The sequence below is a fragment of the Xiphophorus hellerii genome, chromosome 3 (assembly GCF_003331165.1).
Source record: "Xiphophorus hellerii strain 12219 chromosome 3, Xiphophorus_hellerii-4.1, whole genome shotgun sequence".
NCBI lineage: Eukaryota > Metazoa > Chordata > Actinopteri > Cyprinodontiformes > Poeciliidae > Xiphophorus > Xiphophorus hellerii.
In genome coordinates this window covers 7,173,524-7,199,184 of record NC_045674.1, presented here as the reverse complement: position 1 = coordinate 7,199,184, position 25,661 = coordinate 7,173,524, and the positions used below count along the sequence as shown (strand labels likewise).

The following is a 25,661-nucleotide window of genomic DNA, read 5'->3' as shown; positions in this document are numbered from 1 at the left end:
AACCAGATGCTTTGAACTTTTTTTTTCATTGTCCTGACTGTTATCACTGCAGATTTACAGCCAAGTAGCTGTTTGAGAGTTAAATGTTGCACTGGTCTTGTCTTCGTTGAGTTTCTGGTTGGATGCGAATTGGTTTTCTTTAAACTCTGAACTTGTTTTGGTCTTTGTCTTTACTCTTACTGCAAATCTACCTCTGTTTTTGCAAGCTAGGCCTGGGAGATATGACTTAAAAATAAAATCTCCATTTTCTTTCACACCAGATTCAATTTTATTCTTTTCTTTCTCACTTTCTTTTCACTTTTTGAAAATATTATCAAACAGTGGCTTTTATCATCCCTGCTTTGAACAGGACTTCTTCCCATTGTTTAATTACAAAAAAATAGTCACAATATTAGCAGAATAAAAACACAATTTTACCCAAAACCCATCTTAAAATGACAAAAAAGTCACTTTAATGAGGCAAAAAGCTTTTATAGTTATCAAAATCTGAGTGGTTCTATTTTTGAAATGCATTCAGTTGTTTACAGGATCATTTCAAAGTCTGGCTGCTGATAATAATTTGATGCAGTTGTGTTTAAATATGAAGTATTTCCTTATTTATAGGTTATATATTATTTATAAACTTAAACCAAAGTATAGCTTTGTATAGCTCAACATTCCTCATTTGAATTTTTGTGTTATTTTTGTGTTGAAGTTACTGTTTCGTTTTCTTAACATTACCACTTTATTGTTGTAATTTTGTTACTTTTTTCTCATACTTTAAAAAATAAAATAATTGCCCTGTTCGTAAACGCAACCTGAATTCAGTGTGCATTGGTGAACAAAGAAATCTGGATTTTTCAAAAACCAAAAATTTGATTAATCAATGAAATTGATTTATCGCCCAACCTGTTACAAACTGAACTGATATGTGCAGAAAAGGCTTTTAAGCTAGTCACGCTATCAGGAAATTTGAATTTGAAGTTATGAATGATCAGACCTAAATGTTGCTTCGCCTGAGTCATTCACATACTTTTTTTTGTAGGATATGAGTTGATTTCCTCCTAATTAGCTGGACCGAATTAGTTCAAAGTTTCAAAGTGTCTTTGTCTCGACTGATAACTCTGCAGAGCTACTTCTGGTTTTTAGAAACTGGTTTCAAGTGCGTAGAAAAGGCTTTGTTAGATTAGATACATAAGCGAACGATTTCCTGTATCAGATGTGAATAGTAGCAGTTTCAAATCTCAACCTTAGCTTCAGGTTAATCATAAGAACACTTTACAGCAGACTTTGTTTTTTTTACATTTTCACTTCAATAAATTGTTGTGCAAAGATTCATTATTTGGCTCTGATGCACTGCTCTGAATTCAGACAGCTGCTCAGTGTATTAATGTGAACTGCTTGAGTGCTTTTGCTCTAAAGTCCTACTCTTTTTACTAGCAAGCAGAGCACTTAAAAGGAGAGGGGGCCTGATTTTGGAGATGGAAGGTCCTTTGTCCTTCTTACTTTCCCCCTTTTCACCTGAATAAAAGCCAAATATTCTTTGCAGACAGGACAGAGGACGCCTTTGTCTGCCCCCGCCACCTCCCAGATGCAGCTGACCGCGCATCAAATGCTCTTAAGTGGTAGAAAGTTGCCACATACGTCTCTCATAAAGGACACTGACTCTAAGAGAGGGTACAGAGTTGTGCTGTGGTATGCAGGGATTTGGAGAGAGGCACCGACTAAACGATGTTTGATCTTTCACGGAGCTTGTCATCACTGAGGGAAACCAAATTTTTTTCTTAGCGAGCGCTGTCTAATGCACGGTAAAAGGTCAAAATTAGCACAGATGTTTTTTACTTCCTCCGTCATTTGTGCATGATCTTCACCTGAGTGGTGAGGGTGGGGATGGTGCGGAGCTGATTTGCATGCAGAAAGAAGGTAAAGGAAAGTGAATAATCTGAAGTTTCAGTCAAGTGTTCGATGTTAGGGGTTTAAAAAAAACATCTCTGGGTGGAAACTGGATGCATACTTGCAAGAAAAACTGAGTGTGCTAATAAGCACAAGAGTAGTCAGTGTTTGTACAATAAAAATGTGCAGCCTAATGGATAACCACTTAATGCACCAGTATTTATGGGAGAACGTTCATCGTACGTGTCTGGATTTGGTTTATGACAATAAAGCAAACGGCCCCCCCACAACTCTGCATACCTTTCCTCATCACTGACTGCAAGAAGACGCCTACATTAAACAGTAATAATATATCAGAACAGACAGCTTAAAGGTTTAAATAATGCGATCCTTGGTGGAGCGTGGAGGGGGGGGGGGGGGGGGGGGGGGGGGGGTGGCAGCAGTGGTAGACCATCTACTCTGAACCTGAACTAAAAGGTCTGCACAGTTTTACAGCCAGGTTGGCTCAATTTAAACTAACACCATCATTAACTATCAGTTAAAGTTAGATTTAAAAAGACAGGACAGATAATAGATGCTTAAATGTATTAAGTGCCTCACAAAACAAAAAAACAAGAAAACAATCTACGCGTTGGAAGAAATACAAAAATTCTCAACTTAATATTACTACTATACTTGTTGCTCCACAACTTTATCAATCACAGTAATTTTCTTATATTCTGATATAAAATAACTCCTCCCTGACTTGGATTTGACCGAAAGAGACTTTACTGTTCATCCGAGCGTTGATAGTTGACGTGATAGTTACTGCTGGAGCTTCCCTCCAGGCCAACATCTGGCCTTTGTTTTACATGCTGGCCTTTTTCTGGCAGCTTCCTCTGCTCACATCTCCACAGCTAAAAACATTAGCTGACAAAGCCGCTGAAGCATCAATGAAAAAGGATTCCCAAGGATTTTTCATGTCAATTCTTTTCCTTTTCGACCAACTTTTGCTGTGTAAATTTTAAAAAATTCACTGTGAATTTATGGCTGGACATTATGGGTGGCCATTGATTGTATCGTTTATTGTGTATCATTTACTGTGATAAATTTATGATCATGATTTATTATTGTCACAATAAATAATGTTTAAAAATACTTAAAACTGCTCATATTGTTGAAATTGTAGTCACTATTTCTTCTCCACTGTTTGTTCAATTATTAAATGCGGTTACTGTGTGTATATTAACAATAAAAATCAAACTTATTTAAGCTACTTGTGTCCTAAAGATGCTTGTTACAAATGGGTTTGTTTCTCAAGAGGAATATTTATGTCTGTGGGTCTGAAATTGCCATAAAGTTACCTAAAAAGGAGTAGTAAATAGTTCTTATCATCACTTTTCTCATTGCCACAATAGTACCACAAAATATTGTGATAAAATTTTAAACCGTATCGCTCAATCCTCTTGGGCAGACATAAAATCAACTCTGGAAACATTTTTTTTCTTCCAATAACCAATAAAATTCCCAGCTTTACTGACTTTTCCAGACTCTGAAGGAATCCTATGTTTACAATTTCCTGTCTAGACACAACAGAGTCACCGGCAAATTTTCTGTATTTGGTAAAAAAGTCGACTCAAGTACTGAGTAAATGATGAAATAATCAATCATTAATATTTAAAAATTACATCATTAGACAGATTAAAATATAAATTTAAGTGAAAATTTGGGCATTTTAAGGACGAAAATGAAAATAAATAATTTAAGTAACAAAAAAATAACAAAATCAAGCAAAAGAAAATTTTTCCAAATCACTTTCTTTCAATAAAAAACTTATGAAACTTTAACAAAAACTGCAGGTGTGTGTCTGTGTCTGGTGAATTTAGCTCGAGTAGAGATACTTTATAATATCATTCAACTCAACTAAAAGTAAAAAGTACAGCATAGTAAAATTATTTCTTTCAAAAAGTTACTCAAATTAATGTAATTGAGTAAACTTAACTAGTCACTATCCAACTCTGGTGGTGATTTTTATTAGAAAACACAAGTGTCATGATTCAAGAAGCACTGAGTGACAGTGGGGAAGCCAGCAGGAAAGAGTTCGGTACCTGAACGGGCCGACTGGTCGGTGTGCTGATGAGGGGAGTGGAGCCCATCGCGGACGCTGCCGTGAGGCTCCGCTCCCTCTCCTCCTGATAGATGCGGTCGCGCTCGGCCTCCGGAAGCTGCAGGAAGTTCTGCATGGCGCGCAGGTTGACCAGCAGCGACTGGGACGCCGTCTTGGGGTCTTCTTCCTTACGCAGGATCTCGGACAGCAAGCCCTGAAAAAAGAAACCGAAGACGGTTAAAAATTGATGTTTTTATTCTTAAGAGAAACAGCAATGTAGATTTTTTTCTGCAGACACCAATTTTTATTCATATCAAAGAAAACCTCAATTCCTTTTCAGCTTCGTCTGTCCATTTACACACGACAAAAACACTTCACTGGAACTCGTGTGCATAATACGTGTAATTTTGCACGTTTTCTTTTTTTTTCCAGGTTGCCTTTGATAAGAGCTCAGCTATTCGCCTTGTTCAGCGGGCAATCAGTGTATCCTCTGTTTACTTTTCAATAGTGCTCAATTCCATCATTATGAGACAGCGATGACTCCATTATCGGTGATGTGTGATTGGGCCTTTTCATCAGCTCCTGGCCACACACTGTGCAAACCGACGCTGTGCTTCTCTCACCATCAATAGGTGTGATTTGGTAATAAAACAAGGTGATGGGGAAACATACTCGTGTTTTTTTTTTTGAGCATTTAAGTCCTTTTTAATTAACCAGAGACGTCTAACAGCTAAATTTTAAAAAAATCAGACGAGACACGCCTCATGTTTTCAATATTTCAGTGTGAATGCATTGATCCAGACTAGCCAATTGGTTTCCTTTCTATTACAAAACCCACTCTAGTCTGATGAAACACAACGTACAACTTCCCCCTTTTTTTCTGCATTTTTTTGGAAAACCACAAACCTAATAAATTATCCTCTACAGGCGCACTATCTGGCTAATTCCTCACATCAGAGACAGATAAGACTGAGAGGAAGCTTCCTGAACTGTACAAAAACACCACTGTCTTACTCTCCCATGTGACTTTTTAAAGTGAGCGCTGTACGTTCAGCTTGATCTTTATCAGTCGACTTAATGCTCTCTATTATATGCAACACCTTCAAAGCAAAGACAAATTGAAGGAACAGTTTGGATGATGTATTATCAACACCAGATTATTGCCAAGAGGAGAAACTGAGCACAAGTCAAAGCAAGATGGATGATCATTTTCTAAAGTTATTTTTAAATTAAGTCACTAATGTCAGGAGACTGAAGTTGCTGAACTATGTTTATGAAGTTGAAATCATTTGATGATTCTGCTTCTGTATTTTAGAAGTTTTACTCCAGATAACAATTAATCGATTACTAAATTAGTTGACGATTATTTCAAGAACTGATCAAACACAATTAATGGTATTAATCATTTCAGCCCTAATGAAAACAAAAGAAAACCTGTAAAAGTTGAACCTAAATTCCTCCCAAAAGTAACCTACAGGATGCATAGAAAACAGACTAACTCACGTGATAATCAAATAAATTCTGTGTTTTGTCCTCACCTGGGTTCTGTTGAAGGCCACCCGGGCAAAGACAGCCTGCGAGATGCCGGCCCGCTTCAGCTCGTCCCTCACCCACTGGTAGATCTCAGAGGAAACCTCCGTGTTGGATCCCACCTGAGGCTCCATTGGCTTGGTGTGGGAGTTGCGGTTTACAGGTGGGTGGTTGAGGTACTGCTGCGACAAGGACTGTTGCGCCAGCAGCCGGTTCACCGCGTACTGCTGGTTGAGGATCTGCGCCATCACGAGCTGCTGGTTCACCAGCTGGGGGCTGATGGGCGTGGACACCAACCCCGGATGGTGCAGGCCGGGGAGCTGCGGCTGCCGGCCGCCCGTTTGGCCGCCGTGCGGTGGAGCGTGCGGCAGTGGCGGCACTGGTGAAGATGGAGTCTGCTCTGCGGTGCTGCCAGGGATGGGCTGCTGCTGGGAGAAACCCAGGTGGTTGTGGTTGTGGTTGGAGCCAGGAGGGGAGAGATCCGACAGGCTGTCCATCTCCGCTGGAGGAAGAAGGGAAATGGAAAACACAAGCCAAACTCATCATTACGGCTGCAACTAAGGACTGTTTTAGTAATCGATTATTCTGATGATTAATCGATCATTCTGACGACTGATTAATCGGATAAAAACCCAAAACAACACTCCTGAAATATAAATATGAACAGTGTTCAGATTTATAAATATGAAAAGTGTTCATATTTATATTTCAAGCTTACAAAGTTACACATAGTGATTAATCATGATCAATCACAGCGCCAGTATGTGATTAATTTGATTAAACCTCTTGATCAATTAACAGCACTACTTATAGCTAGAACAACTTTTTCATGTTTTCATCAATATTAAGAAATTACTGACTTAAAACAAGCTCCTATATTTTGCTGAAAAGTTAACTTGTCAGTTTTGTCTTATTCTATGCAGGGTTGCAACTAACTATTATATCAGTGCATGATTATTCTATCAATTATGATTATTCTATCAAACTGGCACATTCTGTTGATTTTGCATTTAACCATTAAGTCTTTTTTTATGTATATATTAGAAATACATTGAAATATGCAAATAAACAATTTAATTCCTTTTTCAAGTTAAGAAAATAAACATTTTATTGCCTAAACTGCAGCAACATTTCATTCCTTTAGTGAAAGTTTCATCATTTGATGCAAAAGAGCTAAAATAATATTTCTAATATCAACATGTAAGAAGCTCAGCCCTTCTTGACTTATCAATGCAGTGTAGATATAGTTTGTTGATTATTCTTTAGATTAACCAATTAATAACTGGATATGGAAAGGTGCTTAATAGGAGATTTTTTATCTTTACAGAATTTGAACCAGGCAACTTGAGGAGTTTTGGGTAGAACATATTTACAAAAGTTTTTCTTTTTATAATTGCAAAACGTATAGATGTATGCATTGAACTAGATGTTCTTTCAGCAAAAGGCCTTTTTTAGAGTTCATATCCCATTTAACAATTAATCGATTACTAAATTAGTTCATGATTATTTCAATAATAAATTCAAAACGATTCATCTAATTATTTGATTCAGGCGGTTTGATTGGTCCATTTGTGTTTATTTGTAGGCATGACAGAAAAAAAAGCTTAAACAAACTAGTTTTATTATGTTTTTTTAAGAGAATCAGCAGGTCCAACCTATAAAAAAAAAGGGCAAAAATCTGTATTAGTCTGTAAAACCCGGATTATTACATCTCTAACCATGACCACAGATTCTAATCCAGGGAAACAAACCAGACCTGGTCTGCACTGGATCAAATTATTGCCTGGGGTCGAAGCTTGCCTGATCGTTAACATTCTTGTTTTTGCTCTTTATGGGGAGGCAATACAATCAGGAGCTTTGAAAACGAAATTGTTAAAACCAAAATACCAACAAAAAGATACTGTAATCTGTGTTTTTTCGGGGTTTGTTTTCTTCAAAGGGCTCTTCATCGACGAGTGGATATGCCACAGCTGGTTATCCGGCTTGAAAAGAAAAAGATGCAACCGTTGATAAAAGAGCCTCATTGTGTTTGACCTGTGTGTCTCATGCCTTCAGAATTAAGTTCAGAATGTGTTTGGCCTCGTGGAAAAAAAAAAGAGAGAGAAAGAGATCGACAGTGGTGCATGTGTGTGTCTGGCTGGGATTTATGTTGGTGTGTAAATGCATCCTTAATTCTAAAATAAGGAACACACGGTGGCCAATGTGACAATTTTAGGGATGGATGGTGTAAATATAAATGTGAAAAACACAGACAGAATAAACATCAGTGCATGTAGAAACCACCTCGTTTTAATGTTTTTCACCTTCCAGAGTTTAAGTGAACCGAAATTAAATGTTTTCGTTGTCATTTGAAGGCATTTTCGGAGATTTCTGTGGTGTCTCTTCTTTCGGGAATCTTTAAGTCCATAATGGCTGCTGGGGAATATTTTAAGACTTGTTTAAATGATGTGCTAAGAGGATGAAAACAATGATTTAACATTCAAAGTGCTACCCACAGAGAAGTGAATAAGCAGCTGGAAATTTTTTAGGTTGCAGAGGATTTTTTTTTCTCATCTTCTGTGCTGAACGAGTGAGGGGGAAGCATTCAAGGATTCATCCGCGTGGCGATGCTAGCTCCTCGGAAGTGGGCTGCGGCCTCCACATCGTATGGGATTAATGTTAAAGATTTGGATTTTTCCCCCTCCCATTTGATAGAGCAAAATGTTTCAGCAGATGGAAGATTAACTGCATGGATGTTTTCCAAATAAATATTGATAATCGTGTCTATGAGGTGCTTGCTCTATAACTGTCAGGGTGCAGAAAACCACCGTCCAAGGCAGGTCTATTGAGCTTTTTTTTAACAAATGATGTGGAGTGGAGGGGTGACGAGGATAAAACAAGAACAAAACAACAAAAAAATGTTGGTAATAATCACATCTTTTCTCATAATCCCTGGCATTCCTTGGCTCTGATGGTATGACATGCCTATTCACTCCTATATGAATGTGTGTGTGTGCATATGCTTGCACATGCAGACTGCTGGGGGGCATGCTCACAACACACAAACACAGAGGCACATGGAGGTATTTCCATGCAAATTGAAAAGAGAAGGGGTGACAGAAGAGCATGGCAGGCCCTGGGAGGAAAAAAAAAAAGGCTGCCACAGAAGCAGGAGTCCTCATGTGGAATCCTGCCACAAAAGAGCCCCGGATTAAACACACAATGGGAATGGGATGTGAGCTGAGGGAGAGAGCGTGTGTGTGTGTCTGTGTGTGTTTGTGTTTGACAGAGTGAATGAAAAAGGGATTGACCCAACTCTCACTTTTACGTTGCCTTTCCTAAGGATCGGGAACTTTATTCAATAACCAGGAACTTTAACCAAAGCACAGATAAATAACTTTATTTCTCAGTTTAGCTGCGTTTTTCCAGCAGATTCCTCTCCACATGTTGCCATATATCAACCCAATTAAATGGACTCTGCCACAAGCCTGTGGTGGACAGCTGACATATATGTGCTGGATTTTTTATCTGAAGTTTGGTTAACATGACATGTTAGTGCTAAAGTTTGTGTTTGACTGCACGTCTTGAGATGTTATCACTGCAAATGTGCACCAGTGTGGTTGGTTTTCTTATCACAACGTAAAGTTCCAGACTGAAGGGTTTTATACATCACCGTTTTTATGAGTTGTCACGATTACACAGAGTTTAGGTGATCATTTGAGTGGAAAAGTGACTTTATGTTAAGGGTTTGTCATAAAAATCATGCAACTTGTGCGATTTTATGAGAAGATTTGAGTTTTCTTCTTTCCTGCTTCAAAGGTTTGTGCTTAGTAAGAAACAATAAATTCATATAGAAACAAAAACACTCCATTAATAACTGGAACAGCTGATTCTTTTAGGCTTTTTCTTTCCCTGTGGCAAATCTACATGACATCTTTGAGATCGAAGCTTTAGCAAACAAATCTTGAGTCCTGATTATTACCAAAAGTAAAACTTTTCTTCCAAATTAATAAGAAATGTATAAAATATAAATTTGATTCTTGAGCACAACTCGAAAACTATGAGTCTGAATTTAAACTTTTAGGGTAAATAAACCCATTAAAGGAACAACCACCATTTCTAATTCTTCATCTGACCAATCAGAGAGGGAAGTTGTTCTTAAAGTGACATAATCCAAGTCATTCTGTGACGAGAATGTGCTTCAAGCAACACAGACTTGTTTGTGAACTCGCTATGTGTAATGTGTTTGGCTGATATTACTTTGCAGTCATAAATTGTGAGAATTAGTAAATTAAATGGATAATTTGTCATCGTTCCGCCACAAATTTCAACATATTTCAAAGGATTTTTAAGTGATTGACCAACAAAAATGAAAGCATAGTGGTGAAGTGGAAAGGAAGTGCGGAGTGACGGAAAGCTTTTATCTTTTCTTTTCAAAGTTTCAGTCAGACTTTTTCACAACTTAACTTCTTGTATTTTATCTCTGTTGTGTTTCTAAAACAAGCAGCACACTGTACTTTTCAGTTTCCTTGAAAAAAATTTAAAACGATTCCTTTTTCTTTCACAACACAAATTATTTGTCGTTTTTACCAGACAAACTGTCAAATGATTCCAGAGGCGCGAATACTTCTGCGTGTCGACAATAATATTTGTTGAGCTGTGATCTATGATGGCCTCCAGATCAAATTCCCAAAAATATTAGTGTCTCTCTGAAATCTACTCAAAATAAAATCAAGCATTTGAAATAGTACATTGTGAGATTTCTTTTCTAAGTTGAGGTAGAATGTTTAAGTCTCTGCTTTCAGGGACAAGATGAGCTCTTAAAGTGAATCATTTTTCATTTCTGCATGACTTTAAATTAGCATGAATTGCTTTTTAGAACCGGAAATAAGATTTTAATTAAAATTCTAGTTAGGAAAGTCAGAAGGTAACTGTTTTAGTTTATGCATTTAGGAATAAAATGCTGCTTCTCAAATATTGAGTGGGTGACTGCATCTTCTATTAAAGTTTGAAATGGAGATTTGCAGTTAACCTTGGGAAAACAGGAGCTAACCTTGCAGGTATTGTGGTTGGGTTAAAGTAAAGCTGCAGGTCAATGTGTGTGTTTTAAGAGGGGTGTGTAGGTGTGTGTGTGTGTGTGTGTGTGTGCCCATGCTGTAACCTACCTAGCGCATTGGCACGCGGGCTCTCACGGAGGACACACGTCCCCAGGTAGCCCTCCAGCTGGGAGGGTTGGCGCATGCCTGCACGGGCGAATACACACAGAGACACACACACACACACACACCGCCGTGCAGGCGTGAGGAGAGAAACACAGGGGTTAAGGCTTTCTACAGATTGTCTCTCCCACTTCCAGCTACGCAGGAATAAAAAGCATCAGCATTACTACAAAAAGGCCAGACTGGCAGCTGCAGCAGCTCCCCGTCTGAGGAACATAAAACCGGATAGAAAACAAGTGTGACAGAAAACGTGTGGGAGTGAAGCAAGAGAATACACAAGAACAGTGGCTCTGAAGTAAATAATGTACCCAGTGTACGTTGTCACTTTAAAAGGATCAGATAAAATATGATCGCAGCACACCGTTTGCATGCAGGATGTGAAAACATTTTTGATAAAGAATCTCGTCTGTCATCAGTGTGAGGAATAGCATCCTGGCAGAAAAAAAAAATAAAAAATTCAGCTCAACAGATTACTAAAACTAATATCTCACCACTGCCTGCTGCCCTACAGGTTCCCCAGCACAGAGCTGCTCCGCTTAATAAAACTACAGAAACGTATATCTGATAACTATCTCCAGCTTTGGTGGAACTGGCTTTATATGACCCCCATTTCCTGGGAGGTCAAAGGGTATTTTTTTAGATTACATAAAGTAATGCATTGGTAGAGAGGTAGATAAGAAATCTAATTTAATTCTGGATGAGGTAGTGGACAGTTAAAGTCATTGCTGCCTTTTATTCACAGAGTTAGAGAAAACATAAAAAGAAAATATTCAGAAATGTTTGTTGGTTGTGGTAATAATAGCTCATTTTGAGATGCAGTAATTGAAAAAAGAAAGCACACCCTACCCACCTTCCGTATTTTCTGGACAATAAATTGATCCAGAGTAAAAGTTACAATCATGTTGCAACTTTGGTACTCGATCTACCGGACTATCAGGTCTGATAACAGAATCCAAAACACTTTATGAATGCAGATGTGTTGTTGTTTTTACAAACTGTCCTGACATGAACATTAGCATTCACCATGCTAACTGAGGCCTGAAGAGTCTGGGATGAAGCTGTTGGTATTTTTTTTTAGCATTTTTCAGAAGGTGAGGTTGAGTTTTTCTGGGAAAAACTTTCCCATGAAGATTAGCAAACGTCTTAAACGTTTTGCATTAATGGATGTAGAATCATAGACTTTAAATTGTTTATGAATAGTTTCATAAGCCTTTGCAGGATCGATGGGAAGCTTCTCTAAAGCTATTGCTGATTCTTTCTAACTTGGAGTTGTGTTAACACACATCCAGAGCAGCAAACAGTAAACACTCCTGCTTTTATAGAGGTCACGATCCAAAAGGGTCCACTTAGATTCTCCACAAACATATTTTCCATTTCTTGCTTAATAATGCCAACAACAAAGGTTATATTTACATGTTTTTTGACCTTGTCGAGATCCGATCATTTTTACTGTCCTAATAAACAAAACCGTGGCGCTGAGAAAGGGTGTACTTTCTTATTCCAATGGTTGAAAGTCGTTTTGACCTTGAAATATTAGATAACAAGATAAAAACGTATCTGTGCAGCGTTCAACAGCAGGAAGACAAAGAGCCGTTTGGATAGGGGACATATTGTGATGATGACTGGTGCGAGTGTGTGTTAAAGAGCGCGTGTGCGCGTGTGCAAAGAGACAAAAGTGTGAGCGCCATACTTTGCGCCCCTCCGTTTTGCTTACCCATCATATCTTTTGTCTTCTTGAAATGTTTATACCAGCGCCCAAATTCCTGACACTTTGCCGCCGACACATTTGCATAGTAAGTGCTGTTCACAATGGAGGAAATCATACTCTGAAAGAGAGAGATTGATTGAGAGAGAGCGGGAGAGACTTTTAGATTCTCACTGTGGAAAATACAGACATAATATTAGAGCTGGTGAAACATGCAGCAACACTGTCGCTTGTCAAAGCAAATAAAATACAAGGGAGGATAAAAGTGTAAGACATGCAGATGTGTAAGATTCTTTCCTTCCAAACGAACAAGAAATTACATCAAACAAGGTTTAATCTGTTGTTTTTAATTTTTTTTTATCAAATGCCACAGAGTTTGTCTTTTGCAGTGTGGGTATTATTCATCAAGAACAAGAAAAATATTTACCTTCAAAAGGAACATAGCAATGTATTAAGCATCAACAGCTGTGGAGGTGTTTCATGTAAGCGAATACGAATCTTTTTATTTTTATTTGTGCAATCTGTTGGAGACAAAAAACTTCAAGCGTGTCGGGGTCCGTAGCGAGCATGTCGCTCTGTGACGCTGACTCTCCCTATACAGTTGACTCTCAACATTTACCTCCAACCTGAGACAAACAAAAAACCCCATTTATTAAATCCCCATGAAGTTTCATTAAAACGAGCGTTTTAACACCTCGCCAGCCTCCGGGTGAATGCAGACAAAAAATGTTTTTGATTGTTATAAATATTCAAAAGAACCGAACCATCTGTTTTCAAATTATAGGTATGCCATCTTTATCGTTTTCTATAATATATGCGCTCGGAGGTTTTGTGCGGGGGACCTTCTGGCAGAACGAGCACAAACGAACTGTTTCAGCATAATTCTGCTTTTCTGGCTTCAGCTTCTCCGCGCAGAACGGGGAGGACAAAGCCAACAGCTGTGCCATCAAAAAGGTCAGACCAACTCTGAACTCCTGACCTTTTGTATTAAAGGGATACTTCAGATTTATTTCATGTAAGGTTCTGCTAAGAGGTTTTGACTGGTAGGTCTCTGCAGAAGTAGTTAGAGCAAAGTGAAGACAAAAGATTTCTATCATGTTAAAAGACCTTCAGATATAATTATATTTTATAAACTATCTGGACATGTAATAATGACTTTTTTTATATACAACCGGCAAAACAAACTGGATTTTCCTGCTACAAATGTAAATAAAACACAATATGCTTAATTTGTCTGACACATTTCACATGGGAAAGGCCCACAGCAGCACAGATCCACCACCGTACTTAACAGTGTGGATGAGGTTGAGGTTTTGTTTCAAGTCAGACTCAGCTGGACTGTTTGTTACTTAGGGGCAAAATATAAAGTCTGACCAAAACACAGGGTTCAGCTGAGGTTTTCTGCTGCATTTTAACTCAAACTTCTGACAGGCTGTGGTTCATGCCTTCAAAACAACTTGCTTATAGTGTGTGAATAAAAAGCAACTAAGATAAGAACCAGTTCTTGTAACCACTTTCTGCACCTTACTTAACCAGCAGGTTCTCCATTCTTTCCCCTTTTGAAGGCTTGTTTGGAAGGTCAATGTTAATTAGGGAGCAACACCAAATTTGGCGAAAGTCACCATGAACGTCTGCATAAATCACCAGGACTATTTAAAGGTACAAACCTTATTTTGCAATTGATATTTGCAAGACTGGAGTTTTTGACATGACAGAAATCAGCTTTCATTTTGGCCCATCTACTGCAGGTAAAATATTAATCAGCCTACACCCCATCAGAACCCGACTTTAAAAGGATCTGAGCTGTCCCCTTAAGTTATAGATAAAACAACAACGGTTTCTTAAATGATATAAACTTTGCCCCTTTCTTCAAATCAATACAAACAGTCTGCCAAAGGTCTTTAATGACATGCTTTAGTTTTATCTTGCTCATGGATAATCTAGTTTGGCAGGAAATTGTTGTTGAACTATGTTAGACAACTTTGTAAGATGGTATCAAAAACGCAGTCTGAAACTTAAAATCGTCTATAGGAAAACATTAGACAGCAGAAAAACAGCCAGTTGTTCTCTCCATCATCTCCTTCACTGTAAAGACACTGCTAGCTTCTTGGCAATCTCCCAAAAGGTTTTTCTGTTACATTTTTCACATTCCAGAGACATTCTTTGAAACTTCCCACAACATATCACAAGAATCTAACCATGAATACTGAGAACTGCATCACTTAATTTCCTTTTAATTCAATTCAGGTTATATACAAGGAACCAATACACCACAAATGTTAACTCAAGTCACTTTACAGGACAAAGAGTTCGAATTTATATCCAGAAATATATATTTAAACCAGTGTAAAACGGATTCCAGTTTGATCTTACTTATAATACAATGCAATTAAAGTGCCACTACTACTAATACTATCTGACTGCTGAATTTTATGCTGCATTCCAGTTTTACTTATAACTTGGAAATTCTGACTTCCCGGTCCTAAAAATCAATTAGAAACCTATCCGAAGTCGGATTTCCCTTCAGAAACTGTGAAAAACTCCAACTACCATCAGTTACCCTCTGTAAGGCCAACGTCGCGTTTCAATATGGCCGCTTCTCGCATCAACAGTAGTAAGCCGAGGTGGAAACATGTTTACTTTACAAGGAAACATGTAAAAGTGCAACTAAATATTACAAGTTTATCCTGAACAAATTAAAAGTGGTTTAAGCTTCTGAAAAGTAAAGCTTAAAACAATAATTGTAAACAATGGCTATGGCGTTGCCATGTTGAAATTCAGACGTTTGACATCAAATCCACATTAATCCTGGGTGAAGGGGCTCTACAAAACATTCTAATATAAACATAATTTCAATAATATATATATATTTTGCTGAATTGGTAAAGCCATTTTGTCAGATTGGAGTTAACATGTTACAAAACCCCTTTTCTGTTCAAACTGTAAGAACATGTCAGATCTAAAACTTATTCTAATGATCGAATTACAGTGGATAAGACTGTTATCTGCTGCAGGTAGGATATTGATTGCTCATGGTGTCTTAATAGAAGCCCACTTGAAAGTTAATAAATTTTATAAAGCTGGAACGACACAACAAAAACTTCAGAAGAAGCTCAGAAAGACACCAAAGGAAAGAACCATGAGAGGAGTCAGGAGAAGATCTTGATTGTTGTAGAAAACATTTAAATGTTGAGAAAATGGTTCACAATACAGTGAAAATAAAACAAAACTAATCTGTAGTTCAAAATGCCTGTGTACAGCGGATGGTGGCACACTTTCAGAAGCTGATTTTATCTTAATATTTTCTGGGAAAAATGAAGACAGCTGAGCAGAGTCACATTGGCGACTGCAGCTGGGTGTGAATCTGTGCCAAGCATGTTGTGGTGCATCATCCCGCCATGATGAAAAACAAGAGGGGTGAAGGCGGGGGGGGCAAAGAGGTCTGCAGTCGGACTTCAACAGTATAACAAAGCGGTCCTTTATAGATTTATTGAAAAGGCTTCATTCAATAAAAAAACCCTGATGGAGTTCAGGTTGGGGTTAGGAAGTCAGAATTAGCTTTTTAATGGGTCATACATTTATGTATGAAGCACTTCCTTCTTTAGAGTTTATGCAATATTGTTATTAGCAAAGAATAAATAGTAGTTCAACCTTTTGTGGTCGATTCCTTCGGATGCGGCGAAGCCGGCCTGGTTTCCTGCCGTGTGTTTTAGCTCGGGGGGGTAGAGATGGGAATATTCTGGATGATAAATGGCGTACTTGGCAGTGAACCATGCAATCCAGTTTAACCTGGTTCCAGCAGCCCAAAGATCCACCTGAAAAGGCTAAATTTAAAGTGAATACAGTTCTCCTTTTAGTTCGGGGGGGGTTGGGATAATGAACTCCTCTCCTCTACACTGCCATATTTTATTTACAGTATATCTGGGCTAAGGCGGCTCCAGGCAACAAACAAGAGGCCTGCAGATCTCTCTCTCTCTCTTTCTCTCGCTCCCTTTTCCTCCGCCATCTTTGACACAGATGTTCTAATAAACGCTCCTCATTAATCAGCCCTCTCCCTCAATACATCACTCTACCTCTCACAGGGGGCCCAGCCTGTATGTGTGAGGAGAAACAACACACACACACACACACACCTATTCGCGTCCCCCACTGCTCTGTCACACACACATGCAGACGCACTAAGTGAAATCAAGCAGATAACCAGCGTCTCTGCTTCCACTGTGGAGCCAGCGGGAGGGCTGAGCTTCAGTGTGTCAACAGGTAGTAACTCTGCCTCTGTGCCTGCATGTGTGTGTGTGGACCCTTTAAATGATAGCCATCTGCAGCACAGAGCGCTTATCGGTAAGACCAGGAAGTGGCACTGGGCTACTATCGGTCCCCAACATCTACTCCACTCCGCGACATAGGAGACAGGAAGAGAGAGAGAAGTGTGTGTGTGTGTGTCTGCATGTGTGTGTGTAAGTGGATCGCAGTGCAGCAACCAGGTACTGTACACACACACAAACGCACACACGACTGCGCCGGTTGCCTGAATCGGTTGGGAAAAAGCGAATCCTATTTGCGACACTGCGCCTCGCCGCTCGCCAACATCTAACAGAGCTCAATTATGGCACATGTTCATCTCAACTGGGATGACCCCTCCCCTCAACCACCGCCATCGCCACAGACACACAGAGACGCCACGCACTGGCAGCCAGGTTGCGCCTGTGGCAGCTGAGGTGGCGAAGGCCTCGCAAAGATGGCATTTTGATGACTTCGCTGCTACACGACGCAGCAGCTGGTGCATCAGGGGCAGCTCAGTGAGAGGGAGGAAGGGGGGAAATTCTCGTTTGTTGCCATAGTTTCTGCAAACCAAACGAGGGTATGAGGTTTCTAAGCTTGGTAGCATCTAGGGCTGAAACGATTAGTAGGATTAATCATGATTTTTGAAATAATTGTCAACCGATTTAGTAATCAATTAATCGTTAACTGTAGTATACAGTCTCAAAAACATGTCATTTGCTGAAAAAACAACATACTGAGAGCAGTAATTAAGCCATAAACTGTACATATATATTCTGATCAGATCAGAAATGGATGGTAGTTCTTGAAGACCAGATTTTGCCAAACCTGCTTTAAAACATCAGTTTGTCATTAATGAAGAGTACGGCTGAAACGATTAATCGTTTTGAATCAAATATTGAAATAATCATCAACTAATTTAGTTATCGGTCCATTATTAACTGGACTATACAAGGTCAAAAAATAAGACACTCAGCAGTAATTAAGCCAAAAATGTAGTAAAAAAAACAAAACAATTGTCTTCCTGTTCTACCCAAAACCTCTCAAGTGGTATAGTTTAATCATCACCTGATTCAAATTCTGTTAAAAAATCACTTACTAAGCTATTTTTACAACCCAATTATTAATCAGTTAATCCAAAAAATAACCAATAGATCAATCCTATACTGTACTGGTGTTAAGTCAAGCAGAAAGGGTTGCGTTTTTCACATTTTATTTTTATTTTAGCTGCAGATGCGTCCTTTGCTACAAATGATCACTAAAGAGATTAAATATTTGAAATGTTTAATTTAATATTTAAAAAATTAATTGAATTATTTGTTTTTAACATGTTTCTAATATTTCACAAAAAAGGCGTAAGTTAAAAAATCTGTAGAGTGCTAATTATTTTTATCCGATTAATTGATTAATCGTCTGAATTAGCTAAAATAATAATTAGTTGCAGACCAGCTGACTGGTCGATGAGAAGTTTAATTTTGCAGAAGTTTAATTTTGGCTTCTTCGAGTCATTACTCGTTAAAGTTTAAGAGCCGCTGTGGGTCGGAGCCAATTGCTTGAGCAGTGAGAATAGAGTCCAAACACACAAAGAGTGAAATTAAAGATTTGACATCGCAGAACACAAAAGAAGAATTTCACACAACAACAACAACAATAATAAAGCGTTTTCTTCTCCTCCATCTCCTCTGAGAGCCGTTCAGAGGTGGGCTTGCTTGCTCACTCACTATCCTGTCATCTGTTAACCTCGCCTTTTGCTTTGGGATTACACAGCAGAATATCAGGGAAACACTAATCCCAAAAAAGGTCCCAGTCTTCCGTTCCCTCCCACTACGCCCATTTCTCCTCCCACAGCCCTCGCTCGCTTTGGTTGAAACCTTGCAGGGAGGGGCCAGGGAGCCGGGGAGAGTGTTTATCGGGGAGCAAACGGCTGGGTGGGGGTAGCCGGACACATGCGGCCCCCACAGAGTAACAGATGTCAAACGCCGTCATAGCAGCCGTCTCTTAGATACAATTGGATCATCAGGACATGTTCTAACAAACCGAAGCCAGAAATTTCAAATTGATAGAGTGGTTTGCAAAATAAATTTCCAGAAAGTATTGCTGCCTCAGTAAAATCAACCGACTTCCATCAAACGCCACCGAATTAGAAAACAGAATCCAATCATATTATAAATACAGCCGATCGAAGGTGTAAGGGGTTTCTGGACACCATTAGTCGATGTCTTTTGAGGTGGTTTTTTACTCTGCGGTGGCATCAGCCATCTTCTGTGGTCTGGTATGTTGGCGCTGCAGCTTATCTACAGCTAAGAGGAAGCAGTTAGATAAGCTCAACATTAAACGGAGGGTATAATGTATTTTCCATTTTATTGCACAACTGAGCAACTTGTTGTTATAAAAACACTGTATGTCTCAAAAACAACTTAATACATATTTTACTGCACATATAGCCCAATCTGATGCCTTGAAATTAGCCTCTGTCTCTTTAAGAAGCTCCTACCTTTTTTCACACTCCCCCTTCAGCAAATAGTAACAACAATGCTTCTCCTTTATGCTGTTCTTAGCAGCATTGGACTGAAAAGTAGTTCCTATAATGAGCTCAGAAGACGCGCAGTTCCAACAGGTGTTTGCTATTTGCTGCTGCTGCCGCTAGTCTGAAGGAGCAGAGGGGGAGAGGAGAAGGGTAGAGGTGCTCCATGGTGGAGGTTTGAGCAAATGTTAAGGCACCCAATTGGCTATGAAGAGAGATTCAAGGACTTCTCAAACATGCATGAATTTCTGAGGAAGGAATGGCATCATAACAGGATATAAAGCTCCAAAAAGTCCATGTTGCATCATAACACCACATATGTTGTAGGATGACCACTCAACCCAGTGCAGGTGGACAATGTCTCCCACCCCATGCATGAAGTTGCTGCTGAACCGGAAACTCCTACAGTGACAAATTGCTGCATCCTCGATGCACAAAGGTGCATAACAGAAAATCCTTAACCATCACTGCTCCCAAAAAACTGAATATGTGTTTCGATCCTTGCTGGTATTTGCACAGTTTTCTATTTGTTGTAAATACTTTGCTGTTTTTTGTGCACAAACATGCATGAATGTTTTGCACATTTTTTTAAAAAGTTCCTCCTCAGTTGTACATTTCTTTTAATCTGAATATGCTTCCATCTGCCTGTCACTTTGCTGCTGGTAAACCTGAATTTACCTTATTCTATTCTATTCTATTCTATTCTATTCTAACGGCATCATTAAGACTGACGAACACAGAGTGTGTTATTAAACAATAATCTAAACTTTGAACATCTCCCATGGCTTTGCTCAACACATCATCTGAAAATGGAAAGAGCTTAGCCTCCAACCTACCCAAACCTTTGCTGTCTAAGTGAAAAACAGGATAAGGAAGGAAATTAATAAAAGAAGAGGTTAAGAAACCCATGGCAAGAAACTGGAGAGCCACAAATCTGAATCTGTCGACAGGATAACTATTTGTCAAACCTACAGAGGAAAGATGTCCTGTTTGAAGTTTGTGAAAAGTCATGAGCCAGAGGAACAGAAAACAAGAAGAAAGTAGAGGAAAATGTAAATTATTGGCTTCCTTACAAGATGCTATGTTTGGTAAAGTCGGAGTATAAGTATAAACACATATTTCCACACTAAAGCTCAGTATCATGTGGTAAAGATGCTTTCTTTCAGTTGGGAAAGGTCAAATTTGAAGGGAAATTAGAGCAAAAGAGGAGGCAATGCAGGCTCACCTTCCAATGGGCGGCTTGAGCAGAGCTATGTCTGAGTTAAAAAGAGGCCAGTCAAAATCCAAACCTAAATCTAATTGACATTGACTGTGTCAAGATTTGTAAATTGCTGTTTACAGACGCTCGAGGTATCTGGCGAAGAAGAACGGATGTAAATGTAAGCTTCTAGATGGACAGAGCTGGCAGAGAAATGGAGGAAAAGACCTGCAGCTCAAGAGAGTCCAGAAATAAATCATGTTCCTTCACTAGGATGCTCTTCTATCACATTCAAATCCCAATAAAACTCCTAGAATTGTGTTGCTGTGGCAAAATGTAGAAAAATCCACAGGGTAAGCTTGTGTAAGCTCATTGCTGTTGTGTATATATATCTGAGATAGCTTCGGTTTTACATAACAGAGCATTTAGGACTGATTTATAGCATTTAAACTGGTAAGTGGGAAAGAAAGACATTGGCTTGAAAGAAAAAAAAAACAAAAGCAATCTGATAATTTAATCTGAAACTTGTGTGTGTGTCAGTCTTACGAATTTGTGTCTGAGACAGACTGAATGTGCTTTGTGTGTTAAATCCTCTGAGCTAGTGTGCGCTCTCCTCTGAGCCGTCTTCACATATGGACCGTAAACAGGGTGATTACCAGACCGGGCTGGGCTCCGCCTGAACGCCACCCAGGGACTCTTTACATCATCATGCCCAGCTAAACACACACACCCACCCCCACGCACACATGCACCCGAAGCAGCTTCTTACGCATACGCACGGCACAAACCCGGGTCTCCAGGTGACCATCCGGTGGACAGGGAGGAGAGCTGGCTGCTCGCTAAAAACCTCAAAGAGCGCAGATATAGTCTGAATATTTCACCAACAAATCCAGGAAAACACACACAAGCCGGGGTGAACAGTAGCTAACACACACACACACACTCTGAGATATGCAGCCTTTTCTTTCCATTCACTGCCTCCATGATATACCGACTGCATTGCCTTTTAATACAATATCAGTGCAAGCGCGCTGTATTGAACCTCTCGGCACGCAGCGTAACACCTAACATGTGAATGTGTAATTCTCCAGCCCAGTGCAGCGATACGAAATGAACTAAAAAGACAAAATTAAAAAAAAGAGAGCAAAAAAGAAAAAAAAACAATCCGGATCGTTCTGGGATTGGTCCAGTGTTTATCTAACAATAACCATATGTTCAATAACACCTCTGGTTTTTTGGCTGCCGCTGCACGCACGTCTCTTGGTGTGTGTGTGTGTGTGTGTGTTTAGTAGGCGGCAAAAAAAGGGAAAAAAATATTCAGACGACAATGGCCATTGATTTGGATTTTCTATGCCAATTCTCTTTCCCAGTGGATCAAACTCAGGGCATTTGATAAGTGAAAGATAAGAGACGGAGGTGATGGAGATAGGGGTGTTTGTTTTGTTGTGTGGTATGGTAGCGGAAGGAGGGGAGGTGGGTGAGGTTGAGATATTTTTCTGCTTTCTTTTGCTCTTTTTTAGGGGAGTGGGGGGAATTTTGAATAAGCGGATTGGGCTTCAGCACCTGTGATAAAGGGCATTCTTTAGCCAGAGAGCTCTGATTCATGTCTTTGAGTAACTCCTTGAGGGCGTTTCTTACTGTAGAGTGGCTCCATTGCTCGGGCGGCAGGTCCTCCAGCTTAGGACAACTGTTAAGAAACAAAAAAACACACGGGAGACAGAGGGTGTAAGGAGAGGAGAGGGGAGGAGAAAGGGATGGAGAAGGACAAGGGGTAGAGAGAGAGGATCATGAGAAAAAGCTTTTAAAAAATCCCTGAAAAATATTAATTTATTTGCAGATTTACTCCCTGAGGAGCTCAAATCAGTTTAAAAAAGCTGAATTTACTTGGTTTGCACTTTAAATCACTTACATTTTCCAACATTTTGATTATTAGGGAAACAAAAACTGTAGTACAAGTTTAAAATGTCAAATGAATAATAATTTTGACTTGGTTTTACAATAGTAAAACAATGCTTTAAGGTGACTGCTCATTCATACACACAGTATGACGACACCTCTCTTCCTAATATTAATAACTATTGGTGCTTAGGACAGGAAAAGTAGAAAAATATATGTTGAATTTTGATTACTAATACTGACTACTAGGAAAAAACTATTGTAGACTTTGAGCAGAGCACCAACGTGAGCGATATCATCAGCAAAAGAGCCCCTGACGACAAAATTATAAAACTTACACTGCGATTTCATAAAAATGGTTTAAAAAAAAGTTTTTTAAATCATTGTGACCCATTTAGTTTTTGAACGGACTCTGTAGCAGAAGGTAAGAGGAAGCGGATTGCGTTTTAAGATCAAAGTTTTTAAAGATTTTTCCATGTAATAAAAAAATACAACTTTATTTTTTAGTTGTATTATGGCTTTTATATATAAATAATTGCTGTAGGATTGCAGGTCAAAAATCAGACAAATTAATTTGTTGAGAGTGCATTCTTTTCAGCAGCAAAATACGGGATTATTATGAACCTGAAAGATGTTCCAAAATGTTAAAATCCAATATTATTCAGATCAGTAAATACATCTTAAAGCACAGAATAACAACCCTCTTCAGTGTGGACGCTGTTACTGACTGAAGAAGAGTGAATTAACTACTTTCAGTACAAACAGACAGCTGTTCTGGTAACACTAGCCTCAGTATGGCTAAACAGTTTAAAATGTTAAACCAATAATAATTTGGAATTGGTTTTTAAATAGTAATACTCTATGTTAAAGCAGCTGCTCATTCATACACACAGTGTGACATCACCTCTGCTCCTAATATGAACGAATAATGGTGCTTAGGACAGGAAGACGAGAGAAATATTCGTTTAATTCTTATAACTGGGTAACAAGAAATCGGATTTGGTATCTGTAGCACAAATTCTAGGACTGAAAAGTCCAGCCACAAACATTAGATAATTTCCCCAGAAAACAAATATGTGAAATCTGTTTCAGTTAGTCCAATCCCGTTTGAAGTCCATGTGCTGTTGAACTGAAGACACATCAGAAAGGCAGAGCAGAGAGGAAACCAGAGAGAAGAGAGAGCCGAACACACGGGCCTCTGCTCGTTTTTCCTGCTGCAAGCGTCCCTCCAAGACAGACAGATTTCATTTGGCGCATCAAGCAGATGCATCTGGAGATTGCTCTGTCTCTTTCTCTCTCTCCTTCTCTCTGCCTTCCTCCTCTCTCTTTCAGATTCTCCCTCTCTCCCTCTTTCTCTCTCTCCTGATTGTTCTGATTAGTTAATTACTTTATACAACACATCTGCTGGATTGATGCATGAATTATACATCAGCTGCATGTGGCGACTATTATTCTGTGTTACTCGTACCTTCCTGGCTTGTTGTATTCGCCGAGACAATTTAAGTCCTAACTGGGTAGATTTCTGCAGTCAGAATGCAATATTACTGAAAATATTCAGCACAACAATACGGTTATAGGAGCAACAGACTGACGTCGAATTTAGTTGGGAGAGTCATCAGCTGCAGACATTCATCTCTACCTGGAAAAACACTCCTGGGTTTTGAAAATGAGAAACATATTTAGATGGAGGGTGTGGGCAGCTGAACTGGGCTCCAGTGGTTTCACCAAGTCTGGATGTGCAAGACGTACGTTTTATGCTTTGCTGTACACTAAAATTAGCAAAAAAAAAATAAGATGTGATAAATCCACAAAAATAGGAGAGAATATTTGGAGAAAACTCAATCATTTAGCTTGTTGGAAATGTTCTGGAGAATGGAAAAGACAAGGATGCATGCAGTGGTCGAGGCCAACATCTGCTAGCGAGAAAACACACAGCCTTGCACGTGCACGCACTCCATCAAGCCGACAATGGATTTTCCAGAACACCTTAAACTGCTCCAGCAGCTAGAGAGCCTCTGGGGAGATGGAAGTGAACAAGAGGAGGGAAAGAGCGAGCAAGGCGGGAGGAGGGAGCAGGGAAAGACAGCTATCCGTGCATTCAGAGACTGGCAGGCCGGAAATAAACACAACCTTCTGTATTCTGGCTGGTGGACGTGCTCGCATCAGTCAGTGCATGTGTGAGTGCTCGGCTGGAGAAGGTGGGAGGCGGCGGAGGGTGGGGGAGGTGGGTGAGACAGAAGGGGAAGAGGCAGAGCAGGAACAGCTCTCCAGAGAGTTGCAGAACACTAGGTTAGCGTGCAGCTGGCACGAGCCTCCACATCAGCGCCAGCTGACTGTTTGCGCGCGCACGCCTTTGTGTCCACGAGCACATGCGAGCCTGTTTAGGTCCAAAAATATAAACGTGTGTGTGCTTGCTGTGTAATAACACAACAAAGGCTCTCACACCTACAGAGGAGAATTTAGCATCCAATGTGATGAGAAGACAGTTAACGGCGTTCAAGCTAAGGCTTGAGCTGGTTGGTTTTTCTTCCCTGCAGCATCGTTTAGGTTTCAGGTTTTATGTTCTGGTTCTAACTGGTCACTCAGGTTAGCTGGAATACAACCTCAGATGTGTAAAACTTAATTTTGTTCAACCAACATTTCAAAAAGTTTGTAGAATAACCAAACGGTGCAAAAATGTTCAGTAATTGTCTTCTGGATGTTTGTATCTGTGCTTTACATTACTGTTTATGAAATTTGCAACATCTTCCCATGACCTTATTTTAGGGTGTATTCACACCAGCTCTGTTAATCCACTTTAATCAAACTTTAGTTCATTTGCCCAGAAATTCCAGTTTGTTTGTGGAAGTGTGAATTCGCAATCAAACTCTGATGCGGACCAAAAAGGTGAACTATAATCCCCCTGATAACCTAAGTCTAGGTTCGATTGAAGTGAATTCTGGCGTGGTTAGAATGCACAATATGAATGCAAATGGATCAGGACTCACTCCAAAGGTAGGAAGTGAACTATAATGCAGAATTCTGGGTAAATACAATCTAAACAAATCCGAGAGCCTAACGCTAGTGGAGGAAATGGCTCATAATCTTTTGCCAAAGACAAAACATAAATCCTACAACTGCTAAAATCTGACACCAATCCATTTTTGTTTATATTTTGAGAAGGAAGTTGCGCTCAGTGTCATTTTCTGAGGTTTTTGTATTGTGCCCTTCTGTAGTTCTTGGTGCAGCGCCACCACGGGCGAGGAGGGGAACGGGTTTTTCAAAAGTTCTGGCTCGTTTGACAGTGCACCGTGAAAGTAAACCATACCAACCAAAAATGCAAAAAATGCTGTAATTTTGGTCCCTAATTGATTAAGTCTACTGGACTATCT

At 39.4% G+C, this 25,661-nt stretch overlaps 1 protein-coding gene across 8 annotated transcripts in view; it reads right to left on the bottom strand.

Moving 5' to 3' along the window:
* satb1b (SATB homeobox 1b) overlaps positions 1-25,661 on the bottom strand; it is an 84,985-nt gene that overhangs the window by 32,830 nt on the left and 26,494 nt on the right. For 5 of the 8 annotated variants that reach the window (XM_032558678.1, XM_032558680.1, XM_032558683.1 and 2 more), the window contains 5 exons: positions 21,958-22,081; positions 12,401-12,512; positions 10,633-10,710; positions 5,497-5,990; positions 3,960-4,172 (listed from right to left, as the gene is read on the bottom strand). In XM_032558678.1, the coding sequence (XP_032414569.1) occupies positions 3,960-4,172; positions 5,497-5,990; positions 10,633-10,710; positions 12,401-12,512; positions 21,958-22,081 (1,021 nt within the window). The remainder of the gene's footprint in view (positions 1-3,959; positions 4,173-5,496; positions 5,991-10,632; positions 10,711-12,400; positions 12,513-21,957; positions 22,082-25,661) is intronic. The other 3 variants (XM_032558682.1, XM_032558684.1, XM_032558685.1) reach the window with 3 other exon arrangements.